Source organism: Filicampus tigris, chromosome 2, assembly GCF_054856515.1.
Source record: "Filicampus tigris isolate MCC_2025a chromosome 2, RoL_Ftig_1.0, whole genome shotgun sequence".
NCBI lineage: Eukaryota > Metazoa > Chordata > Actinopteri > Syngnathiformes > Syngnathidae > Filicampus > Filicampus tigris.
The window spans coordinates 2,470,937-2,494,809 of NC_141218.1; the positions used below are offsets into that span (position 1 = coordinate 2,470,937).

General features: G+C 51.5%; 1 protein-coding gene across 1 annotated transcript in view; it reads left to right on the forward strand.

Moving 5' to 3' along the window:
- Positions 1-23,873, forward strand: part of abca1b (ATP-binding cassette, sub-family A (ABC1), member 1B) — a 29,284-nt gene that overhangs the window by 2,003 nt on the left and 3,408 nt on the right. The window contains exons 3-45 of the mRNA XM_086056568.1: positions 735-828; positions 3,472-3,613; positions 4,181-4,299; positions 6,707-6,828; positions 6,893-7,096; positions 8,704-8,793; positions 10,088-10,328; positions 11,278-11,417; positions 11,495-11,611; positions 11,732-11,926; positions 12,033-12,238; positions 12,871-13,047; positions 13,139-13,361; positions 13,796-14,017; positions 14,114-14,318; positions 15,181-15,294; positions 15,395-15,569; positions 15,658-15,789; positions 15,882-16,159; positions 16,242-16,462; positions 16,553-16,625; positions 16,692-16,942; positions 17,014-17,065; positions 17,152-17,274; positions 17,345-17,493; positions 17,564-17,688; positions 17,880-17,978; positions 18,122-18,311; positions 18,378-18,472; positions 18,569-18,601; positions 18,667-18,772; positions 20,027-20,101; positions 20,181-20,350; positions 20,436-20,613; positions 20,685-20,800; positions 21,419-21,563; positions 21,640-21,763; positions 21,861-21,990; positions 22,111-22,237; positions 22,343-22,405; positions 22,496-22,602; positions 22,668-22,809; positions 22,896-23,030. Of these exons, the coding sequence (XP_085912694.1) occupies positions 735-828; positions 3,472-3,613; positions 4,181-4,299; positions 6,707-6,828; positions 6,893-7,096; positions 8,704-8,793; positions 10,088-10,328; positions 11,278-11,417; positions 11,495-11,611; positions 11,732-11,926; positions 12,033-12,238; positions 12,871-13,047; positions 13,139-13,361; positions 13,796-14,017; positions 14,114-14,318; positions 15,181-15,294; positions 15,395-15,569; positions 15,658-15,789; positions 15,882-16,159; positions 16,242-16,462; positions 16,553-16,625; positions 16,692-16,942; positions 17,014-17,065; positions 17,152-17,274; positions 17,345-17,493; positions 17,564-17,688; positions 17,880-17,978; positions 18,122-18,311; positions 18,378-18,472; positions 18,569-18,601; positions 18,667-18,772; positions 20,027-20,101; positions 20,181-20,350; positions 20,436-20,613; positions 20,685-20,800; positions 21,419-21,563; positions 21,640-21,763; positions 21,861-21,990; positions 22,111-22,237; positions 22,343-22,405; positions 22,496-22,602; positions 22,668-22,809; positions 22,896-23,030 (6,225 nt within the window). The remainder of the gene's footprint in view (positions 1-734; positions 829-3,471; positions 3,614-4,180; positions 4,300-6,706; positions 6,829-6,892; positions 7,097-8,703; positions 8,794-10,087; positions 10,329-11,277; positions 11,418-11,494; positions 11,612-11,731; positions 11,927-12,032; positions 12,239-12,870; positions 13,048-13,138; positions 13,362-13,795; positions 14,018-14,113; positions 14,319-15,180; positions 15,295-15,394; positions 15,570-15,657; positions 15,790-15,881; positions 16,160-16,241; positions 16,463-16,552; positions 16,626-16,691; positions 16,943-17,013; positions 17,066-17,151; positions 17,275-17,344; positions 17,494-17,563; positions 17,689-17,879; positions 17,979-18,121; positions 18,312-18,377; positions 18,473-18,568; positions 18,602-18,666; positions 18,773-20,026; positions 20,102-20,180; positions 20,351-20,435; positions 20,614-20,684; positions 20,801-21,418; positions 21,564-21,639; positions 21,764-21,860; positions 21,991-22,110; positions 22,238-22,342; positions 22,406-22,495; positions 22,603-22,667; positions 22,810-22,895; positions 23,031-23,873) is intronic.

Here is a 23,873-nt window from a genome sequence, read left to right on the forward strand (position 1 = left end):
TTTTTTTCCCCTCTGCAGTGATTCTGAAGTCAGGAACGATGAAGGCTTGCGGTTGAACCAAATGTGTTTGCACTCGTTCGTCAGCACTACAATTGGATTGGCCTCTTCAGCTTGTCCACTTTTTGGAAAATTTTCCATGATGGCTTCAGTTTGGTACACCCTTTTTTTTTATGTATTTTTTTTTTGAATTTTTTGGGGGGGGCGGGACCGTTTCTGTGTGATCAATTCTTTTGAATTTACGTCAACTCAATCGTTTCTCAGCATGCCTCCCAAGCGCTTTAATTCATCCACTTCTCGGGGAAGCCCAGCTCAAATTTTTCCTTCCAAATATGCACCATTGGGCTCGTAGGGCTCTCAAAGTAGACGTGTCAAATAGAGTGCGTCGTTGCAAACGGCGTCGCTTGCTGGAAAAAAGTCGAGTGAAATGGCACAAAAGGAAGGGCGGTCGTGGACGTTGTTTTTTTTCTTTTCCTGAGCGCATTTCTTCTGAAGCGTTGCATGTTTTGGAGGAAATTGCTACTTGGAGAGTCGTCAGCGGCTTGCGACACCGAGACTGGAAGCGTCACGGAAAGCAGAACATGTGGAGGTCCGTGGTAATGTTCACGGATCAACCGGCCGGCGGAAAATTAGTGCAAAAAGTCATCATCGGACGCCGGGCAAAGGTGACAGCAGGTCAAGTCAAGTTGAGGTGTTGAAGTCTTTTGCGTGTTTTTTTTTTTTTTTTTTTTTTCCAGCTTCAGTTGCTGGTCGAGATCGTGTGGCCGCTGTTCATCTTCTTCATCCTGATTGGCGTGCGCCTCAGCTACCCGCCCTACGAGCAGCACCAATGTGAGTGACTCGCCGCCTTCCTCGCAGTCATCCGCCGCGTTTCCTCGCCACGCGGCCCCGCGGCCCCGCGCGTCCCAGTTCATCACGTCGCAGCGTCACGTTGACCTTTGCGCACGCACCAAACCTTCATTTCATGCAAACATCGTTCAGCCGGCCGCCGATCAATAAGCTGGGCCTACTCGTCAACGTTTGCTCACTCGCAGGGCCTCATCGTGGGTCTTTTTTTATCTTTTTTCACCTTTTATCTTTCTTTATGGACACCATAATTGGATGACGTCAGCTGCCGAAGGTCGTCTTGGTCCAGGCCGTGGCCAGTCGGCCACGTTCCAGAATAGATGTCGTCGACGCTCGTTGGGTTTCGTTTGCTTGTTTTGCTCCTGCTGCGCGTTTGAGGGCCAGCTCCCGCTTTTGGCCGTTGGCCACGTCGCACTTTGCTGCACTGGCCTTTGTCCACATCAAGTTGCATTGGATCGCGCACCAAGACGATAAAGAAAGTTGCTTTGGGAGAAAGTGAAGACGAGGATGGTGGAAGCGCAGGACGGAAGTAGAACCCTCTTTCATTGGACGGATGAGCGGTGATGAAAAGGAATGGCCGAGTTTCCTCCTACCACTTGAGTCCTCCTCATTTTCAACCAGTGCACCCTCAATCCTGTCGGAAATCATCCCACAACACACACACACACTTCAGCTATATCCCAAAAGAACAAACAGACAAATGAGAATAAATAAATAAATCAAAAGGATGAGGACTATATCTCAACGTAGGCAGTCATTTGTCACATGCACAATAAAAACAGTCATAGCACTGCGCAATGCAAGTCTGACTTTGCCCATCTCCTTGCACGTTTACAAAGAATATAAAAAAAATCCGTTTGAAATCAGGAAAGCCAAAGGATCTACATAGTGCAAGTGCAATTTGGAAAATACGGATTATTTCCAAAACAATGAGTCTGTTTGACTTTGGCAATAGTCCGCTTCGTGCTAAAAGACCAAATGTGCCGTGGATGATGCGCACATCGGACGCTTCAAGCATTAGCAGTGGCAGCGAGCGATATTGCACAGTGTAAACGTGCCAGTGAGCAGGATTACCGAAAAAAAAAAAAAAAAAAGGACACATTGTGGTCGACAGATTGTGGAGAGGAGGAAGTTGTTTGAGACGACGCAGGAGAATGCGTGGCAAAAGTGGAGGGAAAAGCCGGCGAAGATAAAACCAAAAAGTCGTTTGGGCGTCAACGTCTTCCAAAACTTCTTTTGCTAGCTCTAGTCCACGCCGTTCTATATTTCCTTCATGGAGTGAGGGGGGAGTCAGGAAGCCTCCCCCACTGCCATAATCGCTACCAAATCGCTTTGGGCCTCAACAGTCTCGGTCGGCAAAATCAAAAGCCTCAGAGATCGAAGGATTCCCAACATAGCCGACATGTGCGCCCGCGCACGCGCGCGTTGTAGTAGTTTGAGGAATGTGCGGTGCAGTGATTCAGCGACTTGTGACTTTGTAACCTGTCGTGACTTGTTGCTGCCAAGTCGGCCGCGCTCCAAAAATGGCAGGCAACCTGCCGCGGGGCGGCCTTTGGCTGCGCGCTCTTCACTTTGCTCCTTTGCACGTCTTTTCTTCTTAGGCGAGGACAATCAAAGCCGCCGTTGGATGTCGTGTCATTGCGCAGTCAACAATGCATGGAGGAGGAAAAAAAAACAACGGTCACACACACAGGGTTAAAAAAGTTTGGCATTTTTCATTGGAGTTTGTTTTTATTTTGTTGGGACTTGTTTTTTAATTCATTTTTAAAGGAGCTTTTTATTGGATTTAGTTGTTTTTATATATATATATATATATAGAGAGAAAATTTGTCGAGTGCAAGATTAAAAAAAAAAAAAAAAAGATCACTAAGTCAGGGGCGGAGCCAGAACATGGCTTTCGCAAAATCCTCCTGACCCGACACATCGTACATTCAAATCAAATGACAAACTGAATAATATGAAGTTCAGATCTCCCTCAGACAACCACGATTATGCCATTCTTAATATTCAATAAAATTTAAAAAAAACCACAATGAAACACATATTCAAAAATAATTTAACAATAAGTTACTAAAAATGTCAAAGTGTATGGTTTTTTTCATGAATCTCACTGTGTGGGCAATCTGGGTGGGCCTGTGCACACCCACCATTGGCTCCTCCCCTGCACTAAGTACTGTGCTATAAAGTAAAGTCATATTGTCAAACGAGTGACCTTGGTTGTTTTGTCAGCAAGACGGAATTCAACCGGGTCCAAATGAACCCCGACAGCTCATGAATGAAATTGACTGGCAAATACCAAAGCAAAAGATAGTTCCGCTATAATGATCCTTCCTGTTAGTTACTTTTATAATCGGAAGATGTTTGTTTTTGTTTTTTGAATAGCAATTTTTTTTCCAAAATAAACAAAAGAAATGAAAACGTTTTTTCAATATATGTCGACATTATTTGCGTTTGTGGGCTGATTTGCCGATTTGGGATGACTGAATGAAGATGGCCGACATCAGGAGGACTTGAGTCATCTGGCTTGTTGGCTTGTTGTTGCTCTTTTAATCTAATCAGCGGCCATAAAAGGCTTCCGCCATCTTGGGTCAAGGGCGCCGCGCTTGACTTCCTGTTTGCCGTCCGTAGGTCACTTCCCCAACAAGGCCATGCCGTCGGCGGGCACCTTGCCCTGGATCCAGGGCATCCTCTGCAACGCCAACAACCCGTGCTTCCGCGGCCCCACGCCGGGCGAGTCACCGGGCGTGGTGGGCAACTTCAACGACTCCATGTGAGCTAGTCAGCCTGGCCAACTTGCTTGAAGCCTTCACGCCGGCCGGGGCGTAGGGCGTAGGCCTGCAAAGACTTGTCAAGTTGGGCTTGCAAATGAGGCTTTGAGACCACTTTGGCTCCCCAATTTGGCTTTCAATCCAGCTGGAGGGTTTTTCACCGATGCTGACGGTTTCAAGCTTGGGTTCGGGATTCTGGGTATGGTTTCAAACCGGACTTAGCTGTTCCAATTTGGCTTTCACTCCCAGGCTGGAGTATGAAAGAAATTGAAGGGCTTCAAGTCAGTGCTTTCAAATGAGGCTTCCTCTACCGGTTTGGATTTTCTCATTTGATTTTCAAGCCCGGCCTCCCATTTTCAACAAGAGTAACGCTTTCAAAATGGCGTTTAAATCCAGCCTAAAGGTTTTAAACACGGGCTAGGGCTTCAAAGGAGTTGTAACCAAGGTTTAGCCCTTCCGCGCCATGGCGAGGCTTTCAAGCAAAGTTTGGCCTTTCAGGGAACAGTGAATGTGGCGGCAGTGTTGTTGTGTGCGGCAGCGAGCGTCCTGACCAGGTTTTTTGTGTGCAGAATCTCTCGTCTGTTCTCCGACGCCAAGAAGATTCTTCTGTACAGTCAGAACGACAAAAACTTGGAGGGCTTCAAGGAGCTCTCTCGCGCCCTCCAGAAGCTCCAGAGCAGCAGAACAGGTAAAGACAACACACCCTCCTCATCCTCATCACCACCATCAACAACATCATCAGGACAACCAGCACCATCGTCATTCGAACCGCGTTGGCCGTATAGCAGCCAAGTGCATCCCATAAAAGGCAACAAATAAGATTGCAGTCGTCTCCTTTGCGGATCACCAGCAATCTGCGCAAACAAGTCATGAAGAAAAGCACCTTTTTTAGCAAGTGCCTTGCTATTTGAGATAGACGTTGTGACAGAAAGCTACAAAGCACTTTTGCCAATGAACGATCAGAAGAAGGATAGGGCAGATTTTAAAAAGCGCCTCGCCAGCCACCTCGGGATGCTTGGCAATAACCGTCGGAAGTCAGTCAAATGTGGAGTGTGAAAAGTGTCATGCTAGCTGAGGAGAGGCTAGCGCACGACTTGGCGGCCAACGGCAGTGTGATAAAGATTCCGGAAGGTCCCGTTTGCTAATAGCAGGTGTGGAAGTTAGCAGCTTGCTAACAGCTTGCTAGCTGATCAAGTCAAAATGAAGAGTCGTCAGTAGAACAATTTCTCATTTGCGCATCGTCTTTATGATGTACGTGTACGCGAAATTGCAGGTTCTGCGATGTACCGCGGTACCTCGTCTTTAGATGCACTTTGTCTTTTTGGAACCTTTTTTTTTTTTCCCTTTCAGGGTGGCTGTGTGCAGGTTAACAGAGAGCAAACAGTTCTCCAAATGAAAGGCAGAATGTGGCTGTTTTTGACTTGTAGTTTACTGATAAACTAAGAAATAAACAATGAGCGTCCGCTACCTTAATGCTAGCATACAGCCATGGTAAAAGCTACGACATGCTAACGTGAATTAGCACCGTTCTTACAGCGATTAGAAACCTTGGAGATTGTGAGCATGGCACAGTACGTATGAAATAACAGATTGAGCCAATTTTGAAAAAAGGAATCGTGTGAGCAATGTGCTCATGATTGATAATTGATTGCCGATGGCAATGTATAGCGCAGGGTTTTTTCCCAATGTTGTGCAGCGCTAGTCCCCTGTCATTCATGGATTTTAGAAATGAAACTAGTCTCTATGCATGACTGAGTCAAAGGTGATCAAATGGCAATTGTTCGTTTTTTTGTTGTTGCTGTTCTGCCGAGGAAATGGGACGCAAGCTCTGCAAGCTGGCTAACTGGCTAAGTTAGCCTGTTTGGCATGCTAGCTAACCTGCTTGTGAACGGAGAACATTTGTCTTGGGGCTGCACTTTTCTTCGTTCTCTTGCTCGCTGAACAAATGGAATTTGCCGCTTTGTCTTTTAATGATCCCGTGTTGAGTTTCCAACCTGCTCTGACCTGCTTTTATTGTGGCGGGAACAAGCTGCCTGTGCGTGTGCGTGCATGCGTACGCTCAGGTGATATCTTTGAATGAACTGATTGGAGACTGAGAACTCTTGAACTCCAAGTGAACATTTGTTGTGGGACAGCCAATCAGGCGTCAGCATTCTGACAAACATGTGCTAGCCAATCACGTATTTGCTTGCTCTTTGTTCACTCTCGTTTGAAGTTGTACTTTTGCAGCGTACGTTGTTGTTGCCAAGGCAGCAGGTTATTGACCAGGTAGCTGGGGTCGCCTTGGCAGCGGGAGGTCGCTGTGGTGGCAAGGCGTTGCCTTAATAGCGGCTCGTTACCATGGAAACTGGAAGTCGCACCTTTGGCAAGCCGCTACCATTAGCATCTGGCTGCTAACCAGCCTCTTTTTGGGACATATCCCAGAATAAGCCGTCTCCTCGGTGATGCACTCACGCCAGTGTCGATTGGCTGAGATCAACTTAAGAATTGCTTCTTTTGACAATCAGTTAATCTTATTGTTTATTTTATTTTTTTTCACCTTGAAAAAAAAAAAAGAACCTTTTCCTTTATTGAATAACGGAGACATTATTTCACATTGACAACGCAGAAAATGCGAAATCATAAATTGATGATAATTCAGTTCCTAAGTCAACCGGAGCGTTGATCGTTGTTTTTCAAAGAAAAGCAGATAATTGTTCAAATACTATTTGTCTTTCACTCTTTCTGACGCACTCAATGATCTGCCATTGTATCAAGCCGGCAACGTGTAGCGCCAACTACTGGTGAGGAGGACTTAGTCTGTGTCAGATTTTTATTTTTTATTTTTTGGCTTAAGGATTGGTGCCTGGTATCGAAAGGCTTCGTGCGTACCCGATACCGACACCTAGTATCACTACTTGCCCATCCCTGGTTGAGTTTATCCAGAAATTAACGGTCGCTGGACTACTTGTGCAAGAGCTCTGGACATGTGACAACTTGATGTCTGACATCATCAAATAAGCCTCGCAACACCTCCGTGTGTGTGTGTGTGTGTGGGGGGGTGGGGGTGTGTGTGCGTGTGTGCGTGTGTGTGTGCGTGTGTGTGTGTGTTTCAGGCTTCAAGTTGAAGCACTTCCTGCAAGATGAAGAGACTTTTTCCAGCTTCCTGTTGAGGAACGTGTCCTTTCCTGAGTCTATGGTGGCCGACATCCTGGAGGCCGACGTCGACCTGGGGAAGGTCAGCGTCACGTCACATCATCATCATCATCAATCGATCAAGTGACCAGTGTGCGTGTGTTCAGGTTCTCCTGGGTGGGTTCGGGGTCCACCTGCGTGACGCGTGTCCTCGCAGGCCGGGCGGCCGCAGCCTGCGGGAATTTGTCAACATCACGGACCCCCAGGTTGCCATGATGGTACAGGAAGTGGTGTGTGGCGCCCCGCCTGTGTGGCTCGACCACGCCGAGCGCAACTTCCTGGACAACCTGGACTTCCTTAAACCTGTCCTGGTAAGATGCACACACGCCTCACTCAACTGGGGGTGCGCGTGTGTGTGCGTGCGCACGTGGGAGTTGGCAGGCGTGTCGCGACGTGTTTCTTTTCTTTTTGTCGACAGTCTCGCTTTGTCTCTCTTTGTGTCGCCTGAGGCCTCTTTTTTTTTTTTTTTTTCCCGGCCCGGGAAACAGGAAGTAAGCGGGTGCGGCCCGAGCGTGTGAACCCGGGTTCATGCGAGTGCGCGTCACCTTCTCAAATGCTTGTTTCCATAGCGACGTGCTACAGCCAGCCAAGCACCGAAGGGAACGAAATCAAAAGCACTTTGCGGCTTTACGAGCAGTCAGCACTTTTTGTATCCAAGTCACATGAGCGTGTGAGGGAAGGTCGCACGAGTATCCACTGGGTACTGGTGACTTGTGTATACACTACCCGTACATTATATCAAATATAAATATATATTTTTGAAAAAGATTCTTTGAATGAACCTGTCGTTCAGGGAAAAAAACTAGCTAAATAATACATAAAAATCTCGTAAAGACAAGGCCGCCCCTGCCTGGGTTCTTCTCCTGATCGGGCCCTAAATGCGCCTTGAAAAGTCGTCGATAAGCTTGGAGGTGACGGCCCGTTTCATTGTTCTTTCTCCCGTGGATGGGCGATATTAAGGATGGACAACTGGCTGCCCGCAACCACACTCTGAGTAGCCTCTTGAGTCGTTGAAAATAAAAAAAAAATTGGGGGTGGGGGGGTGTTATTCGTTGCGGATTACAACCCCCCCCCCAAAAAAAAACAAAACGCTACCAGCATTCAGTACACATTCAAAAATGGGGCCATGGGGAACAAATACTAGAAAAACTGAAAAATCCCAAATATGAAAAAATAGTGGAGAAAAAAACATTTAGAAAGGATTGTATAGTTGGAGGAATCATAGTTTATGTTTATTTATCTGCTTATTTATTTATTCTTGAATACTGGATTGAATATTATAGGAAAAGTAGAATTGTGAATGATGAAAGATTGTGTTTGCAATCTTGCTGACTCCTTTAAGAGAGGGGTCTCAAAGCCGGTCCTGGAGGGCCATCTCGTCGACGTCCATCCGCGCCGCCACTTCGACTGTCCGTCAAAATATGTCTCTACACCAAAGCCCTGCGTGATGCAAAAAAAGAGTTGACATAGGCCAGCTGCCCTCGAGAACGCTGCTAAGTAAGCTAGCCGATGACAGGGTGCCATGCGGCAAGTACAGCGTGCCATATGTCAGAGATTTTCCCTGCAACAGGCCGTGCAACTCAATTGTGTTCAACATGAATCGAACAGCAAATGGGATTGTTTGAAGAAGCTGGCATTGTGTCGCCATGATGTTTGTTGTTGCAATTAAGGAAATTAAAACTGGCCAAACACCAGAAAAAAAAGGGCTTTCCGTTCTATTCAAATAACACACGCTAAACGTTGGCCAGATGTGCCGTAAGGCTTCGGGTTCATCGGTGCTGGCTCGGCAAAAAAAAGTGAGCGTCTGGTGCTCATTTGAGAACCACGCCAGCATTTTCATGTGACTCGAAAGGCCCGCTACATAAAAATGCCCTCGCGGCCAGTGTCTGTTTTTGACAATCGCGTGTGCGTGTCTCAGATGGACGTCAGATCAGACCCTGAAGCCATCCAGGATGTTTCCGTGGCAACCAACAAGCTGCTGGACAGTCTCGGCTCCCTGGCCGTGGAGGTAAGACGCGTCCTGTGATGTCATCGCACATGCCGTCCTGACAGGACTCTGTGACCTTCAGTCCACGGTCTGCAATCCTGATTGTTGTTTGATATCAACTGCCGGAACTTGGATTCTGAGATTATTTCAGAGTGCGTTGAGAGAGAGCGAGAGATAGACTGTGTGTGCGCGCGCACGCGCAAGAGAGTCAGAGTGAGTTCTCCCACGAAGGAAAATGTCATGTTAGCCGCTTCACGGTCAGGACACCCGACGTCTCAGCTGAACAAAGAACCAGAACCAACAAACACACCGTGTGTGTGTGTGTGTGTGTGTGCATGCGTGCCACCAGCTGTCTTGTCCTCATTGACTTGTGCAGTCCGTGGCAACATCTGGACATTTATGCATTCCTCCATTTTCGATCACACTTTATCTTGTGTCCCGGCCCCCATCGGGTCTCGTTTTGTCAGATTTTTGCCCCCCGACACGTCTGCCGTCTACGCAGCCGACGTTTGCGGAAGGAAGTTTTAAGAGGGGCGCTCGGAATATTGAACCCCAAAGCTGAGGCGCACCAAAAAGAGTAAACGAAGGAGGCCTCATTGAAAATAGGGAGCAGGACAACCTCGGCAACAATTAGAACAAGTGCCCACACGTTCACAGGATATGAGCGCTTTTCAAAATACTGTCGATACGGTCATTTGTCCCCTATATGGCACTTTTCCTCATTTAATCCGCCATGTCTGTGCCAACATTTGCTCCAACAATGCCCAATTATCGTGTTCCGTTGGTGCTGCAGAGGTTACTGAGCATGATTTTTGAGCTAAAAACGCAGTCATAGAAAAATACAAAGCAATAAAAGACATTAGCCCAAACGCAACTAAGAATGCTAACAAAGGAAGTCAACCCAAGTGAACCCAAGTCAGTTCAATGCAATATTGTAACATTCTATGGCGGCACGTCTAAAAGCAGCTGACTGATTAAAAGGCCAAGTGCAGCCCACATGAGCAAGCACCAGGCCGCCCAGGAAAGGATCCTGTCGGGAAGCACCCTTGAGACGAGGGCAAATGGCAAAAGTCGCCAAGGTTCCGCCGTCAAAGAACCTGACAGCCACACAAGCCCAAAAGAGCAAAAGACAGATCAGTCGAGTCAAGTCAAGTCAAGTCAAGTCGAGCACCTGTGCAAAAGTTTCCGCTCGCTTCGGAGGCGAAAGAAGCCTAGCGGCGGCGATCGTTCGTTTGCGGTCGAGGCGACTGCCTTGGCGGTCGTAGTCCCGAGTTTGAATTCGTGTGGCGTGCGTGCGTGCGTGCGTGTGCCGCAGCTGGCCGGCATGAAGAGCTGGATGGACCTGAGGAAGGAGATCGTCTTCCTTACGCACAACGCCACGTCCTCGCCCAGCGCCATGTACCAGGCCGTGTCGCGGATCGTCTGCGGCCATCCCGAGGGCGGCGGCCTGCAGATCAAGTCCCTCAACTGGTACGAGGACAGCAACTACAAGGCGCTCTTTGGGAACCACAACAGCAGCGAGGACGACGCCGCGCAGCGCTACGACAACTCCTCCAGTCAGTTGGCAAAGCTTCTGTCCGCATTTGCGCCGCTTCCTGCCAGCGTCCCGCCGCTTCCTTTCCAATCCGTGTGACGCCACTTGCTGGCCACTTAATCAGCTTCCTGTTTGCATCAAGCCCACTTCCTGTCCGTGTAACAATGCATCCTGTCCAGGTCCCGCCCCTTCCTGTCCAGTCCGCGTCCCTCCACTTCCTGTCCAATCCATGTGACGCAACTTCCTGTCCTGTCTGAATCCTGCCACTTGCTGGCCACTTAATCAGCTTCCTGTTTGCCTCAAGCCCACTTCCTGTCCTTGTAACATCGCATCCTGTCTGGGTCCCGAAACTTCCTGTCCAATCCACGTTGCGCAACTTCTTGACCTGGCTGCATCCCACCGCTTCCTGTGTGCATAATTCCGCTTCTTGTCAGTCTCTGGACACTTTTGTCCAGGTAAGACAGTTTCCTGTCCGTGTTACCCCACTTCCTGTCTGCATCCAGCCACTTCCTCTCCCATCCACATTACGCCAGTTTCCTTCCGTGGCATGCCCGCACTTCCTGTCCGCATACGGTTGCTTCCTGTCCTATCCACGTGACACAACCTTCCTTCTCTTTGCGCGACACACCACTTCCTGTCTAGTCCACATCACGAAGCTTCTGTATCTGTATTCTGTTTGTATCGCACCACTTGGGGACACTTCCTCACATGTTTGTGTGGTGCCACTTGCTCTCCAACCTGCGCCACACCGGATCACTGTCCAAAGTGATGGCCAAAGAGGTCGTCCGTGCGGACTTGTCAGAGGTTGACTGACTTCCTGTGGTGGCCATCTTGGCGTGCGGGCAAAGTGAAAACGAAGCAGATGCCATTTTTAAAAACAGACAGATGCAAGCCTCGGGATGTGCGACTTGATTTGTCATCTTCAAAATGTTTCACATCCCTTGTAAGAAATGGTTTGTGTGTGCGCGCAGCTCCTTTCTGCAACAGTCTGGTGAGGGACATGGATTCCAATCCCATGTCCAGGATGATCTGGGAAGCCGTGAAGCCGCTGCTGATGGGGAAAATCCTCTACACTCCCGACACTCCCGCCACTCGGAGGGTGATCCACGAGGTGAGGACGTCGCATCACGTCACCTCACTTTGCTCACCTGCGCCCGAAGGACACGCGTTTGCTTGCGGTGCTTTCAGGTGAACCGGACATTTCAGGAGCTGGGCGTGTTCAGGGACTTGGAAGGAATGTGGGAGGAGATGAGGCCCAAAGCCTGGAACTTCCTGGAGAACAGTGAACAGATGAACCTGATCCGGGTAATCCACCGTCAAGAATTCTGAATTCTGAACGAATGGAACCCAATTTTCTGGACCGTTTGTCATTTGCTGGAGATGAGAGGCAAAAGACGTTTAAAGCCTTTGTTGCGTGCGTTGCAGTCTCTGCTGAAGAACAACGTGACCGCCACCTACTTCCACGCTCACTTGGCCGACACCGACTGGACGGTGGCCGACCTCTCCAACTTCCTGTCCAGGCACGCCGACGAGCGGCGAGCGACCGGCGGCGCCCTCACCTGGAGGGACGTCTTCAACGAGACGGACCAGGCCGTCACCGGCATCTCCCGCTTCATGGAGGTGAGCCTCCCAAGCAAAAACACGGCCATGGCTAGCGCTAACGCTGTGAGCTTCTGCTTTTCTGGAGCGTGGCCACTGACTGTCACATGTCCACCACACCTTTCAGTGCGTGAATCTGGACAAACTGGAGCCCGTCCCCACTGAGGAGCACATGATCAACCAGTCAATGGTTCTACTGGAGGACAGGAAGTTCTGGGCCGGGATCGTCTTCCCAGACGTTGCCGCCAATGCCACCGAGCTCCCCCCCAACATCAGCTACAAAATCCGCATGGACATCGACAACGTGGAGCGGACCAATAAGATCAAAGACGCGTAAGGACTAGGGATGGACCGATTATCGGCCGGGACGATTATCGGCACCGATATTTGGCACCGATATTTGGCTTTTGGACGGATATCGACATCGGCCTTTTTTAAAACTCTGCTGGCCGATAATAAATCAATTTAAAAGTGTGGAAATCAAAACAAAGATATGTGAAAGTTTAACATTTCTGTCATTTTGACATTTTCATTTACTATAGAATCCTACATGGAGCTATTGTTTAAGTTTTCCTTGATCCTTTCTAAGACATGCTAACAATCCTGGGTGCTCCCTGAACTTTTGTTTAGCCTTTTATAACAAATGACTTGTAATAATGATTTTTTTAAAAATCACCATTATGCAAACCTGAAACATTGTTCAATGGCCATGCTTACAACAAAGTTAAGAGTACATTTTTCTATAGATTTTGATGCCAATATTTTCATTTTTGCCGAAAATGAATATCGGCTCCAAATATCGGTTATCGGCCTCCTTGACTACTAATAATCGGTATCGGCCCTGAAAAAAGCATATCGGTCCATCTCTAGTAAGGACACACGTGGGCCGCGAGCAGTGTGTGTTTGGGGCGGGGACTGATGCAAAGGGGTCGCACCTGCATTGTGCCTCGTCTGCTTCTTGTCAGGTACTGGGACCCGGGTCCCCGCGCCGACCCCTTTGAGGACATGCGCTACATTTGGGGAGGGTTCTCCTACCTGCAAGATGTGGTCGAGCAGGCCCTGGTGCGAGCCATGACGGGCACCAAAGAGAAGACGGGCGTCTACATCCAGCAGATGCCTTACCCGTGCTACGTGGACGACATGTATGCCGCCGTCCGAGATGGTGGACGCTCGCCGGGCGGGGCCCCTCCGCAGCGCGCCGGCTGACTTGCACCGGTTGTGCGCCGTCCTCAGCTTCCTGCGGGTGATGAGCCGCTCCATGCCGCTCTTCATGACGCTGGCCTGGATGTTCTCCGTGTCCATCATCCTGAAGAGCGTGGTGTACGAGAAGGAGGCGCGTCTGAAGGAGACCATGAGGATCATGGGACTGGACAACGGCATCCTGTGGTTCAGCTGGTTCATCAGCAGCCTGATTCCTCTGCTCATCAGCGCCGGACTGCTGGTGCTGATGCTCAAGGTCTGGCGATTTGGACAGCTTTTTGCTTTCCGAAGCCGGCGCGGCGTTTTCGCAACGATTCAAGCGCGCTTCTTAGACCACGCGGGCGTCTTTGTGGTCTGGCTGTCCGATTGGTTCTGCTCCGCTTGCAGTTTTGTGGTTGTCTGATTGGATGCGGTCCGGTTGATGGCGCTCTGTTTATGTGGTTGATTGCGGCGCGGTTGCGGTTGACTGCTGTAATGTGGTGTGCTTGATTGTGGTCCCGTTGCGGTTGAGCGGCTCTGTGCTCTGGTTGTCTTGTCGATCGTGGTGGTGTTGCGGTTGACTGTTTGATGGTGGTTTTGTTCTCTCTTTTATTGTGTCCCGCTTGTACGATTGTTTGCGGTCTGGCCGCCTGGCCGATTGCGCTCTGTGTGACAACGTCACGGTCGCTCATGGAACTCTCTGACCCTCAGAAAGGAAACTTGCTGCCGTACAGCGACACCGGGGTGGTCTTCCTCTTCCTGGCGTCCTTTGCCGTGGTGACCATCATGCAGTGCTTTCTCATCAGTACGGCGTTTGCACGAGCGAATTTGGCCGCCGCCTGTGGAGGGATCATCTACTTCACGTTGTACTTGCCTTATGTACTCTGCGTGGCCTGGCAGGACCACATCGGGTTTGGCACCAAAGTCTTTGCGGTAAGAAGGCATGACGGCGCCGATTTGCGGGATTGCAAGCAACACTTTCATCGAGGGAGTGAGTGAGTCACGTGTCTGACCCGCTGACTCTTGCAGAGCCTCCTGTCCCCCGTGGCTTTTGGGTTTGGCTGCGAGTACTTTGCTCTGTTTGAAGAGCAGGGCGTCGGCATCCAGTGGAAGAATCTGGTGTCGAGTCCCCTGGAGGAAGACGACTTTAGCCTGCGCACTGCCATCATCATCATGTACTTTGACTCCTTCCTGTACGGACTCCTCACCTGGTACATCGAAGCCGTCTTTCCAGGTGGGAGACTCCAAAGGGAAGGAACGCTAACCATTTTGTTGCTACACAAAACGTTGAGTTGCATGTACCTCAATGGTGTGCTGGCCAGCCTAGATTTCTACATATTCCTGTTTGTTTTGTCGCACTTCAGCTAAGGGCAATGAGGTGTGCGCGTGTCTTTCTGATCTGGTCTGAACCCAAGTGGGAAAACGTTTCTTTTCATTTTACACTTCTAAGGTTGAGAGAATTTGTCAAAGCAGAGCAGCAAAATAAGAGCTATTCAACAGAACGTGATTGAACAAAGTAGCACACGAACGTGAGTAACAACTGCAAAATACTACCAGAAAGCAATGCTGACAGAAAGGTTGACGTGGAAAATAAACAATAGATAGAAAAAACAAACTAAAGTAGACGGCTGGAGCCACAACAGCAAATAAAGTGAAAATAAGGACCAAATCTTTTGTGCACCAAAGGAACCGAATCGTTCATTGCACAAGTTAACAAGAGGCAACAAGGGCAGCAGAGAAATGGAATCTTAACTAGACAAGTATTGCACACTAGGAAAGCAGAAAGATCGACAGCTCCTAACGATTGACGAGTGAAAAGAAAGAATGTCAAAAGTTGCGGCGTTGACGCACCGAAGCCAAAAGGAACAACGAACCAACAAGCACTGACAGCGACAAACGGCGGTAATAGTCGGGCATCCAGCTCCTGTTCCTCCTGCAATCTGGCGGCTTGCCATGCGGATCAGGTGTGCACAGGAGGCTCCGCCCATCCGCACTAGCCGAAAGAACGCTCGGCCCATGACATCATTTGGATTCACGTGAAGCCGATGAGACTCTCGATCCAGCATGTGGAGTCGTGACTTGTTTGTGTGTGGCAGGCCAATACGGGATTCCTCGCCCGTGGTACTTCCCCTTCACCAAGTCCTACTGGCTTGGAGACCACGATAACGAGTGCAACAAAGTCCCTCTCAACCACAGAGGAAACCCCGGTGGTGAGAATGCCGAGCGACACTCAGCAAACGGAAAAAGTTGGATGCTGAGCAAATTGAGTCTTTGTGTGTGTGTGTGTGTGTGTGTGTCGCTGCCATGCAGCGGTGTGCATGGAAGAGGAACCGGCTCACCTTGAGCCCGGCGTCTACATCCAGAACCTGGTCAAGGTGTACCGCCATGGAAAGAAGCTGGCGGTGGACGGGCTGACGCTGGGCTTTTACGAGGGACAGATCACCTCCTTCTTGGGACACAATGGCGCCGGAAAGACCACCACCATGTAAGTCAGAGCGAGCGCAACCCGCATCGCTTGCGGAGACCGTTTCAGGTATTGAGAGCGGTCGTGGCTCAGCTGTCCCTCGCCGCAGGTCCATCCTCACCGGTCTGTTCCCACCCACCTCCGGTACCGCCTACATTCTGGGTCGAGACATCCGCACGGATCTGAGCGCCATTCGTCAGAGTTTGGGCGTCTGCCCTCAACACAACGTCCTCTTCAGCATGTGAGCGGTCTTCCGGTCCCGCTGGCATGCTTTCGAACTCTCGATGTTAGCCGCCGGCAGTTAAGTGCATTTTGGGCGCCCCCCCCCCGCAGGTTGACGGTGGAGGAGCACATCTGGTTCTACGCTCGACTCAAAGGCCTGTCGGAGGAGCGGGTGAAAGGCGAGATCGAGCAGATCCTCCGCGACACGGGCCTGCCGCACAAACGCAAGTCCAAGACCAGCACGCTCTCCGGCGGCATGCAGAGGAAGCTGTCGGTCGCTTTGGCCTTCGTCGGGGGTTCAAAGGTGGTAATCTTGGACGAGCCCACGGCCGGAGTCGATCCTTACGCTCGAAGAGGAATCTGGGACCTGCTGCTGAAGTACCGGCAGGGTGAGTTTCTCTTTTCCTGGGATTGTCCGGCCGGGACCTTGGCGGGTCGTTTGAGAGCCCTGCGTGTGGGGCGCGCCCTCAGGGCGCACCATCATCCTGTCCACGCACCACATGGACGAGGCCGACATCCTGGGCGACCGCATCGCCATCATCTCGCACGGGAAGTTGTGCTGCGTCGGCTCGTCGCTCTACCTCAAAAACCAGCTTGGCACGGGCTACTACCTGACCCTGGTCAAGAAGGACCCTGAACCCTCGCTCAGCTCCTACAGGAACTCGTCCAGCACCGTGTCCTTCACCAAGAAGGTCCCGTAGCACCCCGCCCGCGCTACTTGTGACAAAATGTCGCCGAGCGACAAGTCATCCGGGCCGGGCCCCCGCCTGCTTCTGTTTCAGGACGAGAGCGGTTCCGTCAGCAGCAGTGACGCCGGACTGGGCAGCGAGCAGGAAAGTGACGCCGCCACCGTTGGTGAGCAGCGCCTCACCTTCTTGGCTTTGCAGCGGAACCGCGTCGATCTATTGTCTCCTTCCTTAGAAAACGGGCAGGCGGCGTCGGTCTGCGACGCGCCACTCCCCCCGGTGGACACGTCTCAGGTGTCCGCTCTGATCCTGCGCCACATCCCCGCCGCCCGCATGGTGGAGGACCTCGGCCACGAGCTGACCTTCGTCCTGCCTTACTCGGCCGCCAAGGACGGAGCCTTCGTGGAGCTTTTCCGAGAAATGGACGACAAGCTGAGCGACTTGAACATCTCCAGTTACGGCGTGTCCGACACCACCTTGGAGGAGGTGGGACGCCTTGCTACTCCGCTCTGAACTCTTCAAGAGCATTTTCAATGCATCCTTTTTCTTTTCGACAGATTTTCCTGAAGGTGGCTGAAGATAACGGCGTGGACACCGACGTGCCCTCAGGTAACGGCCCGTCGTCGACGCGCTTGACGTGTTCCCCTTGGGACGGTTTCGACCGTGGACTCATTTGCGCACGCTGGCGTGTGTAGATGGCACGCTTCCCGTCCGGCGCCGGCGGCGGACTCACGCCTTCGGGGGAGGCGACCCTCAGAGCTGTCTGAGACCTCTGACGGACGAGCGCGACGACGACGACGCGTCCGACGGCGATCCCGGTACGCGCTCGCGATTACGCGGACGGACACGTTAACGCACCCGCTCAATGTCGGACGTGTGGCGTTCCAGAGAGTCGGGAAACGGACAGGCTGAATGGCGTGGGCGGGAAAGGATCGGCCAAAGTCAGCGGCTGGAATCTGAGGAAACAACAGTTTGTGGCGCTCATGTGGAAGAGATTTCTTTACGCCCGGCGCTCCCGCAAAGGATTCTTCGCCCAGGTGGGTTCCCGTCGGCCGCTCGTTTTTCTCAAGTGCGTAGCGTTGATGGGGACGCGCTGGTGTTTCGCAGATCGTCCTTCCCGCCATCTTCGTCTGCATAGCGCTCGTCTTCAGTCTCATCGTCCCTCCTTTCGGCAAATATCCCAGTTTGGAGCTGCAGCCCTGGATGTACGAGGACCAGGTCACCTTTATCAGGTACTGGCGCCGAGTCGCCGCCCACGTTCGCGGCTTTTTTGAAAAGCCACCGACGACCTCCGTTTCCAGCCAAAAGCTCTTCACCTTGTTTGGCGCGTGACAAGGAAGAAATCGCCCTAATGTTGCCAAAGAACTTCTTCGTGCCTTCTGAGAGCGACAATTGCCTGAGAAGTTGGCTGCTTGTGTTGTAGTGACGACGCGCCGGGAGATGCCACCATGCAGAAGTTACTGGCTTCTCTTTTGGACCCACCGGGACTGGGGACACGTTGCATGCTGGGACATCCTGTTCCGTAAGATCCTGCCGGGACGGGCCTCTCGTTTCATCTCGCCTTTGGCCTCTTGCTTCTCTTGCGTCTCGCCCCCCCGCCTCGCTCCTGTCTCTCGTTCGAGTTTTCCCGCCGTCTCACAACCGCTCTCCGCCGCTCGCGATCAGAGAGGCGCCGTGCACGATGGGCGACGACGACTGGAGCCTTCCGGAGGTCCCCGACAGTGTCCGGCGGCTGTTCGTGTCCGGGAACTGGACCATGGATGAGCCGTCACCCGCCTGCTCCTGCAGCTGCGATGGCAAGAAGAAGATGCTGCCCGATTGCCCCGCCGGCGCCGGAGGGATGCCCCCGCCCCAGGTTAGCCGCGAGGTGGCCACCCAGTCGTCGCAGGGGCCGAGTCGCTGACGTGCGCTTTGTGTTCAGATGAAGTTGAGCTCGACCGACACGCTGCAGAACCTGACGGGACGCAACATCTCCGACTACCTCGTCAAAACGTACGCGCAGATCATCGGCAAGAGGTAGGACGCGCGCAATACGCGCCAAGCGCGCACGGACGACAAGCCGCACGCACGCACGCACACACACACTCAACTTTGTCTTTGTGTCGTCCTCAGTTTGAAGAACAAAGTTTGGGTCAATGAGTTCAGGTGAGTTTGTGTGATGGAGGAAGGTGTTTTCAATCCCTTATAATTATTGATCACGTGACCGATAGGTACGGAGGCTTCTCATTGGGCGCCAGGAGCACTCAGGTCCTCCCGCCGGCCGACGAGATCGACGACGCCATCCGCCGCATCCGCAAAATCTTTGAACTGACCAAGGTTCGTTTCTGAAGAAAGCAGGTTCCTATTGCTCAAAAACTTGATGTGATAGAGAAAAACTGAGATCAGTTTTGGATTCCGCACTCTGAGAATGAGTTGAAAACATTCATACCTAACACAACAGGAATTGTGTTCCCCAGTGTTCTGATCATCATCTTTGGTTGCAACTAAGTAAATCCTTCATGTGTGATGGTCAGAGACGGACGGGAGCATCAGAACAGTCGGCCGGTCTGTCATTCGCCAGCGGCCGGGCCACCCGTCCGTCATCGCCAGCCCGTCGTTATTTCAAGCTGAAGCAAATTGTAATCGGCAGTCCATGACTGCAAATTATAATTGGTCACAGCCCAATTGGATTCAAATGGCAAATGCGCAACATGATACGCTGTCTGCCAAAAGGGCTTTACAAAGCCTCGCGTTCACTTCTTTGCGCATGTCATCTATGGAGCTGTAAAGTAGAGCGGCAGGCAGTCACCATTGTCCGGAATGCTGGTGACTGCTTGCCACTCTTTTAAGTCAAGTCAAAATTATTTGTATAGCCATTAATCACAGGAAAGTCTCAAAGGGCTTCACATATGCACCAGATCATATACACGACATCTCCTGATCTTAACCCCCAGGAGGGAAAGGAAAAACTAAAAAAAAAAAACGAGAAACCTTGAGAAGGGACCACAGATGGGGGAATCCCCATGATCAGGCTGCAATGGATGCCCAATTGGCAACATTTAACACACATTGTGGTACTATGGTACTCCTAAAATGCCCAAATGTTTGACGTTCAAGTTTAAAATTGCTTACTTGAAGCAACATCCCTCTCGGCATTGTGGCCAAGGGTCGAATCCAATCCAGGTGGGTGGAAGTTAAAATCCTCCACACCGGCGGGCATCAGTGGCATCCTAAAGCTGAGAAGACGTTCTCTCTGGGCCAAACGGCTTTCACGTTTTGCCATGCGCGACGGCGACCGCAGGAGTGAGATGGGCCAGATCATGCAACGCAACACTCTTGGGTGCATACCGCCACCTACTGTACAGGAAGTGCAAAGCATTTCCTTACACGGTCAATGCAGTCCGCTGAACGCAGCCCTGGTGTACGTTCACCCCCTCGAACAAACGTGCGAGAGACAGGCGGCGAGCGTTTTTGTCAGCCACCCGCCAGTGAGGAACCGACGAGGTCCACCGGTCGGCCGCTTTTTCAACGTTTGCCCTCATTGATCAGCAAAACTGCGGCGATGACTTGATGATGTTGAACCTTGAACAGGGAGGTGCGGCTGATCGATTTCTTGACAATTTGTCGGCTTTCATTAACGGATTGGACACCAAAAACAACGTCAAGGTGAGCCGCACGCGCGCACCGCACATTCCTGCCCGACGGACGAAGCGATTGGTTGATTGCCGGATTGTGGGCGGGTCAGATCTGGTTCAACAACAAGGGCTGGCACAGCATGGGCTCCTTCATCAACGTGATGAGCAACGCCATCCTAAGGGCCAACCTCCCTCCCGGCAAAGACGCCAGCCACTTCGGAATCCGAGCCTTCAATCACCCGCTCAACCTGACCAAGGAGCAGCTGTCCCAGGTGGCGCTGTGAGTGCACGCACACACGCACGCACACACACACGCGCACGCACGCACGCACGCACGCGTCATCCCGCGTGTGGCTGCTCTGCAGGGTGACGACCTCGGTGGACGTGCTGGTGTCCATCTGTGTGATCTTCGCCATGTCCTTCGTCCCGGCCAGCTTTGTGGTCTTCCTCATCCAGGAGCGCGTCAGCAAGGCCAAACACATGCACTTCATCAGTGGCGTGCACCCGCTCCTCTACTGGACCACCAACTTCATTTGGGACATGGTGCGTCTGCCTCCGGTCGTCCGTCCCGTGTGCACATGCGCCGGCTAACGGGCCGCGTTGCGTCTCCGCAGTGTAACTACGTCGTCCCGGCAACGCTGGTCATCCTCATCTTCGTGTGTTTCCAACAAAAAGCTTACGTCTCCTCCACAAACCTGCCTGTCCTTGCTCTGCTTCTCCTGCTCTACGGGTACACGCACGCACGCACGCACGCACACACACACACGCACACTACTCAACACGCTAGCATGAAAGAAACCACCACAACTTCATGTTAGCACACCACATTTTACTGTCACACGCACTACAACTGCAATCAGTTGACATGGACAACATTTCTGCAATCCAATCAGAGTTGGGATGAAAATTCTGATGGGATGCACTGTTTTCACGGACACAATCCGATTAGTTCATGCTAAGCAGCAAAATCTAACCATTTCAGGGGTCGGCCATTTTTGTCACTTCAGTCGACTGCGAATGACATCACAGTTGCTCAGCTAACGACCAATCGTGGCTCACCTTCAGAAAACAGGTGAGCCGTGATTGGTCGTTACCTGAGCCCTGAGCAACTGTGATGTCATCTAAAGTCGACATCAAGTAGCAAAACGGCTGCCCCGTGAGATGGCTAAAAACACTTAACTCATAATCCACAAACGCAATATTCATCAGAATACCATTTTTAGACTAGTGAAGGTGCATTAGAAGATATTCTGGATAAAAATATGTTTGGGTTGGGTTCCTCCTTGAAGCAGAGCCTAAAAAAACAAGTTTCAACTGACGCGGGCGTGTTGGTGTTGCGTGCGTGCAGGTGGTCGATCACGCCGCTGATGTACCCGGCGTCGTTCGTCTTCAGCATCCCCAGCACGGCCTACGTGGTCCTCACCAGCGTCAACATCCTCATCGGCATCAACGGCAGCATCTCCACCTTCGTCATGGAGCTCTTCGGCGATCACGTGAGCGGCCGGCCGGCAAGCGCGGCCTTTGGCCGGCCGCCTCCGCCATCTCGCTAACGCGCTCGTGTGACCGCAGGAGATCGGAGGCATCAACGACATTCTGAAGAACGTACTGCTGATCTTCCCTCACTTCTGTTTGGGGCGAGGCCTCATCGACATGGTCAAGAACCAGGCCATGGCCGACGCGCTGCAGAGATTCGGTAAGGCGCGCGCAGCGGCGGCGGCAGTGTCACGTCAGTGCTGAGTCTGACATAGTGTGTGTGCATGCGCGTGTGTGTGTGTGTGTGTGTGTGTCAGGAGAGAACAGGCTGCGGTCTCCCCTGGAATGGGACATGGTGGGAAAGAATTTGTTCGCCATGGCCGTGGAGGGCGTGGTCTTCTTCATCATCACTGTCCTCATACAGTACAGATTTTGTATCAAACCCAGGTCACACGCTCGCTCACACACCCCCACACACACACACACACAGTTCCCAGTTCGGCTGGACACTCTCCACCGTGCAGCCGCTCACATTTATTGATTTGATCTCGATGTGCGCACGTGCAGACCGGTGAGTCACTTGACCAAACTGGGAGTTCTGGGAGAGGAGGATGAGGACGTCGCCCGAGAGAGACAGCGCATCGTACACGGACTCGGACACGGACACATCCTGGAGCTCCGACAACTCACCAAGGTCATCCTCACTCCGTGTGTGCGTGCGTGCGTGCGTGCGTGGGTGGCATCAGCGTTGTTTCAACAAAGTTGCAGTTGTCGTCACTTCCTCCTTTCCGCCCTGTAGGTGTTCAAAAGGAAACAGAAGCCGGCGGTCGATCGACTTTGTGTTGGCATTCCTCCGGGCGAGGTTTGTTGCACACATACACACACACGCACACACACACTTGCAATTGTGTGTGTGTGTGTGTAAAGTGTGTACGTGCGTGTACTTGGTCAGTGTTTTGGCCTGCTGGGCGTGAACGGAGCGGGAAAGACGACAACCTTCAAAATGCTGACAGGCGACACCACAGTGACCAGTGGGGAGGCCTTCCTGGCTGGGAAGAGGTCAGACCAAAGTTGACTTAAGTGAAGGTCACGCACTATCCTGCTAAAACACTAACGCTCATCAGCATCCTGCGGGAGCTGGACCAGGTCCACCAGAACATGGGCTACTGCCCCCAATTCGATGCCATCAACGAGCTGTTGACGGGAAGAGAACACCTGGAGCTCTACGCCATCCTCAGAGGAGTTCCCAACAAGGAAGTCTGCGACGTGAGTGGCGAGCCAGCCAGGCACGGCGGCGAGGCGCCCGGGTGCCGAGAGGACTGCAACTATGAGCGTGACGGTGTGCTCTACAGGTGGCCGAGTGGGGCATCAGGAGGTTGGGCCTGCTCAAGTACGCCGACAAAGCCGCAGGAAGTTACAGCGGCGGCAATTTGCGCAAGCTGTCCACCGCCATGGCGCTTATCGGCGCACCGCCCGTCGTCTTCCTGGTGAGTGAGGTAGCGTCAGGCCAGCCTTAGCTACTACGTTAGCGTCCCATTAGCCACATTGGCGCATCTTCAAAGTATGTTGGGAGAGTGCAGCACACGTTTGACAGCAGAGGAGCAGCGGTGATGGTGTGCTGTAGGTCTGACGAGGAGTTGGAGAAGGTGTCGGTGGGAGTTCCTCAGGGATTCACTCTGAGCCCCTTTCTCTTTGCGGTGATGGATGGGCTGACAGATGAGCTTTATAGATGAAATTGTGATCTTTGGTGGAGCAACATTTAGAAAGGTGGAAAGGGGAGGAATGACAAAGTAAGACCGAATTTATGTCCGTGGACGAGTTTACATGCTTGGGGTCAACAGTACAGGGCAACGTTGTTTTTGCCAACCGTTTGTGTTTCAGTCTTCTCAAAAAAACTCTTAGTTTTAGTCACATTTTTGTCATTTGTATCTGTGATAGCTTTATTACAGTTGTAGTCTTCTTTAAGCCACACAGGTTTCAAATATATGTTTTGTAATCATTTTAATGTTTTTGATAATTTAGTACTAATAATTTAGAATTTGCCACCTTAGCTTCTACACTAGCATACCTTTAGCCACATTAGTACCCAATGTCTTACCTCCAGGGCATGTTAGAGCACCTTAGCTACTACGTTAGCATACCTTTAGCCACATTAGCACCCAATGTCTTACCTCCAGGGCATGTTAGCGCACCTTAGCTACTACGTTAGCATACCTTTAGGCACATTAGCACCCAATGTCTTACCTCCAGGGCATGTTAGAGCACCTTAGCTACTATGTTAGCATACCTTTAGCCACATTAGCATCCTATTTCTGACCTTCAGGGCTATG